Genomic DNA, 17,259 nt, shown 5'->3' with positions numbered 1-17,259 from the left:
TGAGCACTCTCTTCCTGCTGTTGGAGTTGCATGTGAAGCAATCTGTTTTCTAAATTTGCCTTTTGCCATGGATGTGTTTAAGGAATTTACTATATTGGAGCAGCTAATTAGTGATACAGCATCTGTTATTTTTCTAGCTCAATCAATTTTTTCTTTTTTCTTTTGTTGTATCTTAGTGTATGAATAAATTGTGTTTTGCTTAATGTCGGATAGTTTAACCAAGCAAATTGCATCTGAATGCAACATCTTACATTTACCTTTGAATAAGAAAAAGTTTGCATCTAGGCTAACGTCTTAATATATTTTGAGGGGTTTTTGTCTGGCCTGTAACAAAGATACGTGAGATATTTCCCTTTGTTAGTCAAGCCATTGATTACAAGAGTAGGGAAGTTATAATAGAGCTGAAGTACTGTGTGCAGTTTTGGTCATTACACTGGAGGGAGGGTGTCATTGTACTAGAGAAGGTGTAGAGGGGATACAATAGGGAATGGCCTGGGTTGGAGTGATTCAGTTATGAAAAGAGGCCAGATAGACTGGAGATAGTAGGAACTGCCGATGCTGGAGAATCTGAGATAACACAGTGTGAAGCTGGATGAGCACAGCAGTCCAAGCAAGTGAAAAATTTTCTGAAGAAGGGTCTCGACCTGAAACGTCAGCTTTCCTGCTGCTCTGATGCTACTTTGCCGGCTGTGTTCATCCACATTCACATCGTGTTATCTCAGATAGACTGGAGTTCATTTCCTTAGAACAGTGAAGGCTAAGGGACAGATCTCGTTGAGGCGTAAAAAATTATGAGGACATACATAAGGTATAAAAGAAGAAACTAGAATAGTCAGGAGGTGTAGATATCAGATAAAGGGCGGGGGCTTTTAAAGGGAATATAAGGAAAAATATTTTCACCCAGAAGGTGGTGGGGTATCTGGAACTTGTTGCCTGAAAGGGAGGCAGGAACCACCCCAACACTTAAATATTTAGATGAACACTTGAAATTTCATAGAAATGGGGCTACTGTCCAAGGGGTAGAAAATGAGGTTAGAGTAACTAGGTCCTTGATGACCAGTATGGACACAGTGGGCTGAAGGGCTGTAAACGTATTGTGACTCACTGGGAACATAGTGAGGAAATCAAGCCCTGCTTTTCCCAGAGTCTTCTCAAAAAGTTTTATAAAACTATACAAAATTTTCTAATTTCCCTGTCTTTTAGACCCAGGTTGACAGAAAGCACAGACTGGGCTTGTGTACACAACTAGAATAACTGTCGATTGCAAATAAATAGTTTCGAGCTACAGGTAGACAATTGTAAATTGTCTACATGTAACACTGTTAGCTAAAACTCCCACCCTCTTGTTGGACTGTCCCTACACACACACACTTAGGGACAGACATAAAAGTAAACAATTGTGTTGTAGGCAGAGGGAGACACCAGGAAAGGCAGCTCAATGGTTCCTGTCCACCGGGGTTAAATGAGACAATCCTTTTGACTTGTTGGGGCTTGCTGATTAATGATTCCTCTATTCTCTTGATTTTGCACTTGTTTGTAGGAGGCACAGAGTGACTGATTCCTAACTTAAAAAGTCTTTGACTTGTTGGTTAAAAGTGATAGTTTACAGCAATTGGATGAGGGAGAATGAACTACCTTTTTTCTGACTTGGTGTTTTTTTTAGCTACATAGTAAAGGACAGCTCCTTCTGTTTTAGAGGTATAATTGCTTCTGCCTACCCATTCACACCATACTCTAGGTATTAAAAATCTCAAGGGATGATGTGACAAAATGGCTTTGAGGCAGATGATCAACCACGCATTACACTGAATAGCAGAGCAGACTCAATGGGCTGAATGGCCTAATCCTGCTCCTATTTCTAATGTTCCTAAGAACTCATTGACCTGTCATTAAGAGCACACTAACTTGGGAACAGTAGCTACCATTTCCATCTTGATTCCATCTTAGCCCTATCTTTCCCTCTGTCTTTTAAGTCTCAGACCAGGGACTTTGCCCTGAACCTGCAGTCAATGTTAATCCCTCACCCAAAACTCACTGATAAAATAGCAAGATGGTCTGGCCATGACTGCCTGCTGTTTGTGGGATCTTTCTGTGCGTTAAAAATGGCTGCCCACATGACAGCAGCGGCTAGCCCTCAGAGAAATGCTTCAGTGAGTCGGAAACATTTGGGACAACCTGGGGTCTTGGAAATCACCACAGGAGTTGAACATAGAACGTAGAACATAGACAAGTATAGCACAGTACAGGACCTTCGGCCCACGATGTTGTGCCGTGGAATAATCCTAATCCAAAAATAAAATAACCGAACCTACATTCCCCTCAATTCATTGCTGTCCATGTGCATGTCCAGCAGTCGCTTAAATGTCACTAATGACTCTGCTTCCACGACTACCACTGGCAAACTATTCCATGTGCTCACAACTCTCTGGGTGAAGAACCTCCCTCTGACATCTCCTCTATACCTTCCTCCTAACACCTTAAAACTATGACCCCTCGTGGCAGTCAATCCTGCCCTGGGGAAAAGTCTCTGTCTATCGACTCTATCCATGCCTCTCATGGATTTATGCTGCAGCTGTACAAAACCCTGGTGTGGCCGCACTTGGTGAGTATTGCATACAGTTCTGGTCACCGCATTAGAAGAAGGACGTAGAAGCTTTGGAAAGGGTGCGGAGGAGATTTACTAGGATGTTGCCGGGTATGGAGGGAAGATCATACGAGGAAAGGCTGAGGGACTTGAGGCTGTTTTTGTTAGAGAGAAGAAGGTTGAAAGGTGACTTAATTGAAACATATAAAATAATCAGAGAGTTAGATAGGGTGGATAGGGAGAGCCTTTTTCCTAGAATGGTGACGGCAAGCACGAGGGGGCATAGCTTTAAATTGAGGGGTGAAAGATATAGGACAGATGTCAGAGGTAATTTCTTTACTCAGAGAGTAGCAAGGGAATGGAACGCTTTGCCTGCAACGGTAGTAGATTTGCCAACTTTAGGTATTTAAGTCATCATTGGATAAGCATATGGACGTACATGGAATAGTGTAGGTTAGATGAGCTTGAGATTGGTATGACAGGTCGGCACAACATCGAGGGCCAAAGGGCCAGTATTGTGCTGTAATGTTCTATGCTCTATGTTCTATGTTCATTACCTTCTACACCTCAATCAGATCATCTCTCTTCCTCCTTCTCTCCAGAGAGAAAAATGTAAATCTTTTCTTTAATTGTTGGGTTATAGATCGAGGTGTTAAGCTCCACTTACATTGAATTTGATGCAAATAATCAAGTTATCTTCTGAGCGATTATAGTATGAACTCAATTTCTGATCAGGCCAAAAGATGCTGTTCTGGCTGAACAGTTTAATTCCCCCAGATGACTAAGAAGGAAGTGGATTGCAATGTATTTGTTTGAATATCAGCACTGGGTCACAATAACAAAGTAGGACAATTGAACAAATTGAACTTAGAGAACATCACCTTCGGATACATAAATTTTAATTTGCTTTCCATTGAAATTGGTGACCAATGCAGCAAGTGACTCCTCAACAGAGGTTGCGTTACTAATTCACAGACTATTTCTAAGTTGTTTAATGGCCAAAACAAAAATAAAATTAGCTGTGAGACAATTAATAAATTGATATCTTTTGCACACAGAGTTGCCAATTTTTGTTTGACAGGTTCCTGAAGGTTTCATCACGCAACCCCGACCTATGATACCCCACCCCCACAGAGATATGTCCATCATCACTGAGGTCCACTTCTCAACAGCCAATAGTAAAGTAAATAGAACCTTTGTTACTGGATTCATTGTTTCTTGGTGATCAGCCAAACACCGTCCTCTCACCCCATGTCCTAATCTAATAGAAATAATAAGCAGATATGAAGAAATCACCTGTTTTTAATGTTCGCTAAGATTTTTTTTTCTCCTTGGGTTCACTTTCAGCAAGAATCTAGAGTTTAATTCTCAAGTATAGGCCAACATTGGAATGCTATCATGCTTGGTTCGACACATTGTGCACAGATATGGATGTGTGATAATTCCTGATTGACATCCAGGCTCAGGTAGCTCAGTTAGCTGGATTGCTTATTTGTGATGCAAAGTGCTCAGCAGAATGGGTTCCGTTCCTGCACCCTCAGGAGGTCACTTTGGAAATCCTACCTTGTTCTTTGCCTGAGGTGTGGCACCTTCACATTAAAATTGCCACCAGTTTCCACTCTCTAATGAGAGACCAGCTCTCCACTCCAGTGACTTTAATCTCTATCCCACTGAGTATTAAGGTTATCTGTTTCAAAGGTCTTGGTTTTGAAGAAAGGCAAGGTGGCTGCAACTTTGATGAGGGCATCGCTGGGCAGGCAGTATTTATTGCCCATCCCTAATTTCCCAGAAGGCAGTGGAGAGTCAACCACGTTGCTATGGGGTCTGGAGTCACATGTAGGCCAGACCAGTTAAGGAGGGCAGTTTCCTTCCCTCAAGGACATCAGTGAGCCTGATGGGTTTTGTCGATGGATTCAGGTCTACGGTCATCATTAGATTCCTAATTCCAGACAGTTTATTGAATTCAATTTCCACCATCTGCCGTGGCAGGATTCGAATCCAGGTCCCCAGAACATTATCTGGGTGTCTGGATTAATAGTTCAGCAATAATACCGCTAGACCGTCCTTAATTTCCTCAATAGAACAGCATTTAAACAGAACATTCAGCCACCAGGGAAGAATCTACCAATCTAGTAACTAAGCTCAATGAACTCCCTTCCAATGGACCTGCACCTTTCACCCCTTCCAGTGCACGCAGAGGCAGAGGCAGGATAATATTCTGGGCGCTTGGTGCACATCCTGTACCGGCAGATTTCATTTGTTCTCTTATGGGATGTGGGCGTTACTGGCTGGGCCCACATTTCTTGCCTGTCCCCTAGTTGCCTTTGAAACGATAGTGGTGAGCTGCCTTCTTTAACCACTGCAGTCCACGGAGTGTGGGTAAACCCACTGTGTCCTTAGGGAGGGAATTGCAGGATTTAAGCCCAGTGACAGTGAAGGAACGCCACATATTTCCAAGTCAGGATGGGGAGTGGCTTGGAGGGGAACTTGCAGGGGTGGTGTTCCCATTTATCTGCTCTCCTAGTCCTTCTGGATGCAAATAGACGTGGGTTAGAAGGTGCTGCGTGAGGATATTTGGTGGATTTTGTAGATAGTACACACTGCTGCTGCTGAGCATCAGTGGTGGAGGGAGTGAATGCTTGTGGATGTGGTGCCACTCAAGAGGGCTGCTTTGTCCTGGATGGTACCAAGCTTTTTGCGTGTTGTTGGAGCTGCTCTTATCCAGGCAAGTGGGGGATAGTCCATCACACTTCTGACTTTGTCTTGTAGATAGTGGGCAGTATTTTAGGAGTCAGGAGGTGAGTTACTTGCTGCAGTATTCCCAGCTTTTGGCCTGCTCTTGTTGGCACTGTGTTTATGTTAATGTGGTGAGCCCAACTGAGTTTCTGGTCAATGGTAACACCTGGGATGTTGATAGTGGGGGATTCAGTGGTGGTAACACCATTGAATGTTAAGGGTTAGATTGTCTTTTATTGAAGATGACTGTTGCCTAGCATATGTAAAGTGCAAATGTTACAATTTAATTAAGAAGTGAAATCAGTAAATATAAGCTATAAAAGTCTGGAGTTAAAAGCTAGCCTCATGGCATCCATGTCGTCTGAGTAAGGGTCACCAGACCCGAAATGTTGACTCTGATTTTTCTTCATGGATGCTGCCAGACCTGCTGAACTTTTCCAGCAACTTCTGTTTTTGTTCCTGATTTACAGCATCCATAGTTCTTTCAGATTTTATTTCTGTAATCGTTGTTGATTGTTGTAAAACCCATCTGTTTCGTGAATGCCCTTTGGGGAAGGAAGTCTGCCATCCTTACCCAGTCTGGCCTACATGAGACTCCAGGCCGACAGCAAATGTGGCTGCGTTTCAAAAGCCCTTTGAAATGACCTAGCACAGCCACAGGACAATTACAGATGGGCACCAACTGCTGATCTTGCCAGTGAAGGAAAGGATAAACAAAATAAGAAGTTCCATTCAGTTCTCTTTTGAAAGTTACTGTTGAATTTGCTTCCAACACCTTCCATTATATTCTAGTTATTCCATGATTTTGAACACCGTGTATCAAATTTCCTCTCAACCTATTCTATGCCAAGGAGAAATGCTTCACACAACTGAGCAATAAAAGCAAAATGCTGCAGATGCTGGAACTCTGAAACAAACCCAGTGAGCGCTAAAGGAGCCCAGCAGGTCTAGTAGCTACTGTGGAGAGAGAAACAAGGATAATGTTTCAAAATCTGGTGTGACTGTTCATCAGAACTGAGGCCCCACATCTCGGGCTCCATGTGAGCCGATCTGTCTGCAGTCCCATTCAAGGTTTCAGGTCTAGAGTATGTAAGTTAATGTTGGTTGGGTTCGAAGATTTGAATACAGTGTTTTGCAATTGAGGAAAGGGAACAGGTTGCAATGTGATTCAGTTGAGCTTTTAATGGCCTTGAATCCAGATTAGTCTGAGGCTTCATCCAGTGCTAATCCCTGCACTGATAGTTGAGCCTCTTGCTGATTCTCGCCTTGTCTGCAGCAGTGTAGAGACAGTCAGTCTCTCCCAGCGATATTCTTTCACTTATCCTTCCCCACCCCCAACAACTCACACCTTGCCCTCTCTTCATCGCGAAGGATGAACCTCTTCTGTTTCTCACTGGTAAGTTCTGTCTCTGCTAAGTTTCCTCTGTGAAGGTTGTGGACAGACTGCCACTGTGTTATTCATGGCTGCTTATTTAATTGTAAACTGAGCTCTCACCTGCTGGGAGTATGTATCCTGATATTTAATTCCCCGTGGGAGCAGAAAAGTAGAGGAATTACTAATGAAAACCCCTCTGACATTTTTCTAACCCTTGACATAAATGAATGAATCTTCGAAATGACCGGTGAATAGAGAATGTTTTGTTGTCCTCCTGTCCTGTTATTACCAGCAGCACTTCTCATGATCATTGGTATAAATGCTGCAATGTAAGAGGAGGAAAGTCAGCTTTTCCTTCATTGTTTGGGTCTTTTCTTTGTTGTTCACAAGTTTCTACCTAAATTGTGGGGACACGATTTGATGTGATTGAACAGGAACCAAGGATTTTATTGCAGGAATGTAAAAGAAAATCTATGGAAGAGGGAATACTGCCACAGCAATCTGACCCCAGGGTCTAACTGTGATGGAAGCTTTGGTGCTGTGCGTCAGGCCTGTGTTCAGGCAGACAGTAGCGGAAGTTCAGGGGGAAATCAAGGACAGCTTGGAGCTCTGGGTCTCCAGCCTCTGGTCGCTGTGGATTACCTCATTCTATGCCTGGTTCTATTTGGAGAGTAATAGAGAGAAATGCAGAGCAATGGTCAGCCAATGAGAGCATCAACATGTGACAGATTGGATGGGGGAAGATAATGGGGAGAAAGCAGGAATACGTTACTGAGTTGGATGATCAGCCATGATCATGTTGAATGGTGGAGCAGGCTCGAAGGGCTGAATGGCCTATTCTTCTCCTATTTTCTATGTATCTAAGAATTAGATGGACTTGAGTTTGTTTTAGAACATAGAACAATACAGCGCAGTACAGGCCCTTTGGCCCTCGATGTTGTGCCAACCTGTGAAACCAATCTGAAGCCCATCTAACTTACACTATTCCATTATCATCTAAATGTTTATCCAATGACCATTTAAATGCCCTTAAAACTGGCGAGTCTACTACTGTTGCAGGCAGGGCATTCCATGTCCTTACTACTCTCTGAGTAAAGAATCTAATGATTTTTATGTCGCCAGTCTGTTTGACTTTCTGCAGCCTGGTATCGATCTCTGTCACAGCACCGAAGTGATCCTGATTGAAGTCAAAAATGGTGTGCACTGTGTCACGACTGCCTGGAGTATATTCCGGTTCGACCTCGAAGCAACCTTTGACATGAACAGCCGCGTCATTGTCATAGAGACATAGAGTCACAACCAGAAAGCGGCCCATCAACCCACTGTGTTTATACTAACTGACAAAGACCAAACTACACATCCCATTTATCTGCACCTGGTCATACTCTTGTCCTGTTACCATGCTCATTGCAGCTCCCCTGCATCATTACCTCTGGGGCCCATCCCTAGCTCTGCCTTGGTCCCAGTCTCTTCTTGCTCTCCCTTCTATGTCCACAACCAATCCAGGTTAGACCTCTCTAAACCGGCATTCTCTAATCCAGCAGTTATCCTGGTTTTCCAAAGAAGATGTGCTGTACACTTCAACAAGGAACAATCTAAGGCATATCACTGCTGATAGGCGAGAGAAGGGGATGGTTTTAAAGCCCCTATGTTGACCCTGGTGTGTGACCTTCCCTGGACTGGCAAATTCTTGATTCCTCTGGAGGCTAGTGGATGTACACCCAGCACCATTCAGAGACACAGCAACAAATTGCATTTATATAGCATCTTTAATACAGTCAGTTAACTCGAGGTGCTTCAGACGAGAGTGATCAATTTGACATTAAACTACAGAAGGAGATATTAGGCAAGGAGGACAAATAAAGGTGGGTTTTATGGGTTGTCTTAAATGAGGAGGAGAAAGGTACAAAGTTAGAGACCTGAGATCCTGGATTGTTGTATGTACTGTCACTCCTTTTCGTTACACCTGCGCTGAGATGATGGCATAAGACCATAAAGAATGGGAACAGGAATAGGCCATTCAGCCCTTTAAACCTGCTCTGCCATTCAATAGAGTCATGGCTAATCCAACATTCCCCACATCCACTTTCCTGTCCCTTCCCCATTACTCTTAATTCTCAACTGATCAAGAATGTATCCCCTCAGCCTTACAGAATCATCAACATAATTCTGGAGCTCCAGAATTCCCTCATTAACCCCTTATCCTTCTTGTCAATCTTCTCTTTTCAGGCCCTCCTTAAAACCCACTGGAGAGAAGATGATAGCCTAATGGTTTTATCACCGGATTATTCATGTAACCATCCAGATGCCTCTTAAATGTTGCCAACCTGCCTGCTTCCACCACCTCTGCCCGTGCGTTCCAGCCTCCTACCACTCAGCTATAAAAAATTTCCTCGCACATCTCCCTTAAACTTTTGCCCTCTCACCTTGAGCCTGTGCCCCCCTGTGATTGAAACTGACCCTGACCATCCATCCCATCTATGCATCTCATAATTTTGTAGACCTCTGTCAGGTCTCCTCTCAGCCTCCATCTTTCCAGTGAAAACAATCTCATCTTCTTAACCTTTGCTCATAATTAATTCCCTGGAGATCAGGCAACATCCTGGTGAACGTTCTCTGCACCCCCTCCAAAGCTTCCATGTCCTTCTGGTGATGTGGCGACCGAAACTGCGCACAGTTTGCCAAATGTGGCCTAACAAGGGTTTTATATAGCTGCAACATGTTTTGCCAACTATTGTACTCCACGCCCCGTGTGATGAAGGCAAGCACGCCATATGCTTCCTTCAACACCTTGGCCACCGATGTTGCCACTTTTACGGCACAGTGGACCTGCGCGCCCAGATCCATCTGTACGTTAATCTTCCTAAGGGCTCGGCCATTTATAGTATAATTTATACCGAAATTTGATCCTCCAAAATGCATCACCTTACATTTGTTGGAATTAAACTCCATCTGCCATTTCTGCACCCAAGTTGCCAATCTATCTATATCCTGTTGTATCCTTTCGCAATCATTGGCACTATCAGCAACTCCACCAACCTTCGTGTCATCTGCAAACTAACTAATCAGCTCACCCACATTTTCCTCCAGATCATTTATCTATAATACAAACAACAGAGGACCTAAGTTTGATCCCTGTGGAACACCACTGGTTACTGATCTCCATTCTGAAAAACAGACCTCTTTAAATATGGATGATACTGGCCAGTATTTGTCACCCACCCTTTGATGCCCTTGAGAAAGGGCTAGAGAGTTGCTTTTCTTTTTGATCCATTCATGGAGCATGTGTGTTGCTGTCTAGACTAGCATTTATCATCCATCCCTTACTGCTCTTGAGCTGAGGGGCTTGCTAAACCATTTCAGATGACAGGAAGGAGTCAACCACATTGCTGTGGGCTTGGAGTCAGCTTTGCAGGGTCAGGAAGGTGAGATCCCAGCAGGAGTGAAACACAGCCTGAGTGAGTATATAGCTTGGGGAGTTGAGAGGCAGTGTGGGAATTTGGTGCAGAGGGGAAGAGTACTTTTTACTTGCTTATTTTTGGCTCATAGTTTGAAGGGTGTTTTGTTAAGATAGGATAAATTAAGACCCAGGATCAGCGCCCAGCAAAAGAAAGTGACATCACAGGTAATCTGTAAGTTCATTGGTTGGAGAAAGAATTTGACTATCTATTACAGGCTACTTTCTGGTTGAAGATAAATGGGGGAAATATTTACAGCTAAAAGATAAGTGCAAAATTTTTAAAAATCAATTTAAGAATTAAGTGATGAAAATAGAGATGTCAGGCTGTGTGATGTGCTGTACCTGCATTGTGATTCGTAGTGGCCTCATCTATAGCGAGTGTTGGCTACTTGAGGAACTCCAGCTCAGAGTTGAATGCTGTGACACAACAGGAGGAGCAGAGCTATCTGGATGTTCTGTGGCAGGCGGCAGGAGGCAGGAGGCAGGAGGCAGGCACATCCCCTTTCATTAACTACTTCATATTCGGCCAGTGGTTGGAGGAACAGGGTATGACTATGAGGAAGCAGATGGAGGGACCCAGGAGGTAGGACTGAAGGCTTGTCTAACATGTTTAAGATTCTTGCTCCCTGTAGGGGTGGGAGTAGGGGCTGCTGGAGGATGAGAAAACTGACCATAGCACTGTGGTAACAAGGTGTAGAGATGGATAACCACAGTAGAATAAACAGCATCAGAGGAGCAGGAAGGCTGATGTTTCGGGCATAGCACTGTGGTACAGGGAACCATTCAAGGTGGGGGGGGGGGCAAAAGGAGAAATGTATTTGTAATCAGGTCTAGTATAGTCAGAGCATAGACTCTATTCGAGTCTATGCTTTGGATCGAGAGCCCTGAAAGCCTGGTGCTCAGGTTCAGGGATATCTCATCTGGGCAGCAGAGGAACTTAGAGTCAGAGGGGGATGATGGATACCCATGATATTTGTAGAAAGAGATTCTGCTGAGAGAATAGGAGCAGGTAGGGGCTAAATTGGAAAGCAGAACCAAAAAAGTAATAATCTCTGGGTTACTACCTGAGCCATAAGTAGGGTCAAGAAAATTAAATAAACAAATACGTGGTTCAGAAATTGGTGTGGGAGAAATAGGTTTGAATTCATGGGACATTGGCCCCAGTACTGGGAAGGAAGGAGCTGTTCCGATGAGAAGGGCTCCACCTGAAGCATGTTGGGACCAGAGTCATATATTTGAATCACATATTTGGGGTTGAGGATAGGGCTTTAAACTAAATATTGAACCCATCCAATCCCCTTCTAAAGAAGGGCCTAGGCCCAAAACGTCAGCTTTTGTGCTCCTAAGATGCTGCTTGGCCTGCTGTGTTCATCCAGCTTCACACTTTGTTATCTTGGATTCTCCAGCATCTGCACTTCCCATTATCTGGACAAGCATATGGATGTACATGGAATAGCGTAGGTTAGATGGGCTTCAGATTGGTATGACAGATGGGCACAACATTGAGGGCCGAAGGGCCTGTACTGTGCTGTAATGTTCTATATTCTATGTTCTATCTCTGCTCACAGGACTGAGGGTGTTGTACTTAAATACATGCAGTGTACAAAACAAGGTAAATGAGCACAGATTGAAATTGATGGGAATGTTTTTGTGGGTATCACAGAGACATGGCTGCAGGGGGGCCAAGGCTGGGAGCTAAATCTCCAATGATACACGGCCTATCGAAAGGATAGGCAGATGGGCAGTGAGGTCGGGGTTGCCTTGTTAGTAAGGAATGAAGATAATTCAATATCAAGAAGTGACATAGAGTCGGAAGGCATGGAGCCTGTGTGGGTAGTGCTAAGGAACCGTACAAGGAGAAGAACACTGATGGGAATAGTGTGGGGAAGAAAATGCGTCAGGGGACACAAAAGGCATGTAAGAAAGGCACTATTGCAATAATCATGGGGGTTTCAAAATACCGTGTGGACTGGGAAAATCAGGTTGGTAGTGGATCTGACGAAAAGGAATTTATGAAATGTCTATGAGATGGCTTTTTTGGAACAGCTTGTGGTACAGCCCACTCGGAAACAGGCAACTCTGCATTTGGTGATGTGTAATGAGGCAGACTTGATCAGGGAGCTTAAGGCAAAGGAACCCCCAGGGGGCAGTGACCATAGTCTGGTAGAAATCACCCTGCAGATGAAAGGGAGAAGTTGGAATCAGAAGTAACGGTATTATAACTGAGGAAAGGTAACTACAAAGTCAGGAGGGAGGAGCTGGCCAGAGTTGATTGGAATGGGAGCCTAGCGGGGAAATCAGTGGAGCAGCAATGATGGAGTTTCTGGGGGTAGTTCGGGAGGCACAACAGAAATTCATTCCATAGAACATAGAACATAGAACAACACAGCGCAGAACAGGCCCTTCAGCCCTCGATGTTGCACCGACCTGTGAACTAATTGAAGCCCCTCCCCCTACACTGTCCCATCGTTATCTATATGCTTATCCAAGGACTGTTTAAATGCCCCTAATATGGCTACATTGGCAGGCAGGGCGTTCCACGCCCTTACCACTCTTTGAGTAAAGAACCTGCCTCTGACATCTGACATCTATCACCCCTCAATTGTAGCTATGCCCCCTTGTACAAGCTGAAGTCATCATCCTCAGAAAAAGACTCTCACTGTCCACCCTATCTAATCCTCTGATCATCTTGTGTGTCTCTATTAAATCCCCTCTTAGCCTCCTTCTCTCCAATGAGAACAGACCCAAGTCCCTCAGCCTTTCTTCATAGGGCCTGCGCTCCAGACCAGACAACATCCTGGTAAATATCCTCTGCACCTTTTCCAACGCTTCCACATCCTTCCTGTAATGGGGCGACCAGAGGAAGAAGGAAAGAACTGTCAGGAGGATGAGGAAACTATGACTGATGAGGGAAGTCAAGTACAGCACAAAAGCAAAAGAAAAAGTACATCATGTGGTAAAGGTTAGCGGGAAGCCAGAGATTGGGAAGCATTTAAACAGCAAGCAGAGGATAACTAAAAAGAGCAAAAAGGAGGCGGAAGAATGAAACATGAGGGTAAGGAAGCTGGTAATGTAAAAGAGGATTGCAAGAAATCTTTTAGATATATTAAATCATGGAAGCCAACCTCCCATCCATCAACTCCATTTACGTTTCTTGTTGCCGTAGAAAGGCTGCCAACATCATCAAAGACCCCTCCCAACCCAGTAATGCCCTCCTACAACCTCTTCCATCAGGCAGCAGATGCAGAAGCTTGAACGCTCGCACCAGCAGGTTGAAGAACAGCTTCTTCCCCGCTGTTATTAGACTGATGAATGGGGTCTCTTACTTCAAATAATATCAATCTTGTTAATGTTGATCTTGCTTCATGCATCTCCTGTGCAGGGTAACCTGTATGCCTCACTCTGTCCAAGCACCCTATGATCTGTTTGTCCTTGCTTACTTCCTCTACTGCTCACAAACAAAGCTTTTCACTGTACTTCAACACATATGGCAATAAATCAAATCAATCAGTCAATCAATCAATCAAAAGGTAAGAGAGAGGTATGATTGAATATTGGACTGCAGGAAAATGAGGCTGGATAAGTAGTAACGGGATATAAAGAAATAGCAGAAGAACTGAATACGTACTCTGCATCACTTTTCACAGTGGAAGACACTAGTAGCATAGCAGAGCTTCAAGAGTCAGGAGTCAGGGATGGGTATATTGGCCATCACTAAGGAGAAAGTGTTGGGGAAGCTGAAAGGGCTGAAGGTGGATAAATCACCCGGACCAGATGGACCATACCCCAGAGTTCTGAAGGAGATAGCTGAGGAGATTGTAGGGGCAGGGTTTCATAGAATTGGAAAATGGCCAATGCAACACCTTTGTTTAAGAAAGAAGGGAGGCAGAAGACAGGAATCCATAGGATGTTATCCTGATCTTGGTTGATTTTAGAGTCCATTATTAAGGATGTACTTGGAAGTGCATGGTGAAATAGCACTGAGTCAGCATGGCTTCATCAAAGGGACATCATGCCTGCAAAATCTGTTGGAATTCTTTGGGGAAGTAATGACCAAGTTAGACAAAATAGAGCCAGTAGTTGTGAGCTATTTGGATTTCCAGAGGCTGCTAAATGAGACAAGAGACTATGGTGTTAGGAGCAGGGTACTGGCATGGATAGAGTGTTGGCTGACTGGCAGAAGGCAGAGAATGGGGATAAAGGGATCTTTGTCAGGATGGCAGCCAGTGACTATAGGAGTTACGCAGGGGTCAGTGGACAATAGCTATTCACATTTTATAGGAACGTTCTGGATGAGGGCATTGTTGCTGAGTTTTCAGATGGCACGAAGATAAGTGGAAGAGCAGGTAAGTGTTGAGGAAACAGGAATGCTGCAGAAGACCTTGGACAAGCTAGGAGACTGGGCAAAGAAGTATTAAATAGAGTACAACCTGGGAAAGCGTGAAGTTATTCACTTTGGCAGGAAGAATAGAGACATAGTCTGTTTTCCCAATGGGATATGGCTACAGAAATCTGAAGTACAACGGGACTTGGGAGTCCCAGTTTAAAATTGTCTTAAGATTAACATGCACATTCAGTTGGCAGTTAGGAAGGCAAATGAAATGTTAGCATTCATTTCAAGATGGTAAGAACGCAAGGGTGGAGTAGTACTGCTGAGGCTGTTTAAAGGCTCTGGTCAGACTGCATTTGGAATATTGAGAAAAGTTTAGGGCCCTTTATGTGAGGAAGGATGTGCACTCTTTGGAGGAGGTCCAGAGGATGTTTGCAAAAATTATCCAGGGGATGAAGGGCTTGTCGTATGAGGAGCAGTTGAGGATTCTGTGTTTGTATTTGATGGAATTTAGAAGGATGATGGGAGATCTCATTAAAACTTACAGGATACTGAGAGGCCTGGGTAGAGTGGACATAGAAAAGCTCTTTCCACCTGTAGGAAGGACTAGAATCAGAGGCACAGGCTCAGAATGAAGAGACAACCCTTTAAAACTGAGACAAAAAGGAATTTCTTCTGTCAGAAGGGCAATGAATCTGTGGAACTCATTGCTGCAGAGGGCTGGGAGGCCAAGTCATTGAATTTAAACAAGACGAACATAATGGAATATGATTTCCTTGATTTGGGCTGTTAATCTGGCCCAATTGGGGAGCCCTGGCTGACAGATATAAACAGGAGTGTCAGAGGCGCTGCGCGCTCTGAGAGCTGGCTCTGAGGGAGCTGGATCAGCATCAAGAACTCTCCATGTGGAAATAAAGGCTGACTTGGTGATGGGATACCGGTCTCTGTGGAGTTAGTTTATATAGGTTCTTGATTAGTAAGGTTATGGGATGGATGCAGAAGAATAGGGTTGAGGAACAAATCAGCCATGATCAAATGGCAAAGCAGAATCGATGGGCCAGATGACCTAATTCTGCTCCCGGGTCTTATGAGTCTCACGCAGACCGCACCTGGTATGGACAACAGAGTTCTTTCCTTAAAGGGAATTAGTGAACCAAATGGGTTTTGATGACAATGGTTAACAGGTCAATTATCAATTTGGATTTCAATAATACACTAAGGCACGATTCAGTCACTTCACTAGCATATAAGTCTGGGATTCTAGAGTAATTGTCCCATGGCATCACCTCTGCACCACTACCTCACCACTCCTCATTCTTAAGATATCTGTTGTAGGTACCTCCACTGAGGTGTTAGGGATGAAATCCCAGGATTCTGATTCAGTGACAATTGGCAAATAATTCTGAATGAAGAAAGTGTGTGTCTTGGTGGGTGCCCTCATATGGTGGTGCCCCAATGTGTCTTGCTGCCCTTGATCTTCTGGCTGGGAGAGGCTCCAGATTTGGATGTTGCTGTTGAAGGAGCCTGGGTAATTTTCTGCAGTGTATCTTGTAGATGGCTCACACTGTGACCATGATATGTTGGTGATGGACAGAGTAAATGTTTCAGATGTTGAATGGGCTGACAATCAAGTGGGCTGCTTTGTCTTGGATGGTTGAGCTTCTTAAATGTTGGAGTGGCATCCATCCAGGAAAATGGGGAGTATAACGTCACACTTATGACCAGCCATGGTCACATCAAAGGGCCGAACGGCCTACTCCTACTTTCTATGTATAATCCTGGCTTGGGCCTTGCAGATGGAGGACAGACTTTGGGGATTTAAGAGGTAAATTATTCACTTCAGGATTCCCAGACTCTGACCTGCCATGGTAGCTACAGTATTTACAAGTCTGATCCATTTCAGATTCTGGTCGCTAATAATCACTAGGAGGTGTAATTCTGACAATGGTAGTGCCATCGCAGAAGAAGAGGATGTGGTTAAATTCTCACTGGTTGAAAATGGTAACTTGCCCTGTCTGAGAACTGACACCATCCCCTTCATGTCAGAGACAGTAAGAACTGCCGATGCAGGAGTCAGAGATAACACAGTGTGGAGCTGGAGGAACACAGCAGACCGTTCTTCCCCGACCCAAAATGTTAGCTTTCTTGCTCATCTGCTGCTGCCTGGCCCGCTGTGTTCCTCCAGCTCCACACTGGGTTATCCCCATCATGACTTTGCTTTAACAACATGGTTTGATCTCATTGTACACAGGAAGGTTCCATGGATAGTCTCTATGAACCTGTTAAAGCTCATCCGAATAACCAAGGCTTGACCAGTGGAGCTGATGTTATTGATCCATCTGTGTTGGACCCTACTCCAACCCGGAAGCTGGCACGAAAATCAGAATCCTGGGTAAGTGAAAACATTGCAGTGTGCGATCCTGGAAACTCTTGAACGATGTTATGAAATTCTCTGAGCTTCGCACAGGGCAAACTCCACTTGAAATGAGCTGCTGAGCTTTTCCAGCACTCTCTTTGTTTTGGATTTCCAGTATCCACCATATTTTGCTTTTATCTGGTGGTCTGAACCCAATCCCTGGCCTGTCTAACTCTTCTGGCTGAGAGGAACACAAAGTGAGCATTATGCTGGGCCCTGGAACTCAACAGCTTCCCGTGTGGTGCATCTGGAAACTGCAATTTCAGGCCAACCTCTTTTTTCTTTTTTTAAAAGTTCTTTATTCTCCTTCCCCCTTCCAACCCCTTTCTCACAAAGGAGACTAAAAGTAAATCTCTCA

At 44.2% G+C, this 17,259-nt stretch overlaps 1 protein-coding gene across 2 annotated transcripts in view; it reads left to right on the top strand.

Moving 5' to 3' along the window:
- The first annotated feature begins 6,607 nt into the window (after positions 1–6,607).
- LOC125457358 (SAM domain-containing protein SAMSN-1-like) overlaps positions 6,608–17,259 on the top strand; it is a 161,423-nt gene continuing 150,771 nt past the window's right edge. For both annotated transcript variants that reach the window (XM_048541515.2, XM_048541514.2), the window contains exons 1-2: positions 6,608–6,716; positions 16,737–16,877. In XM_048541515.2, coding sequence (XP_048397472.1) covers positions 6,693–6,716; positions 16,737–16,877 — 165 coding nt within the window. In that variant the 5' untranslated portion in view covers positions 6,608–6,692. The remainder of the gene's footprint in view (positions 6,717–16,736; positions 16,878–17,259) is intronic.

Source organism: Stegostoma tigrinum, chromosome 12 (genome assembly GCF_030684315.1).
Source record: "Stegostoma tigrinum isolate sSteTig4 chromosome 12, sSteTig4.hap1, whole genome shotgun sequence".
Classification (NCBI taxonomy): domain Eukaryota; kingdom Metazoa; phylum Chordata; class Chondrichthyes; order Orectolobiformes; family Stegostomatidae; genus Stegostoma; species Stegostoma tigrinum.
This window is presented reverse-complemented; position numbering and strand designations above follow the sequence as displayed.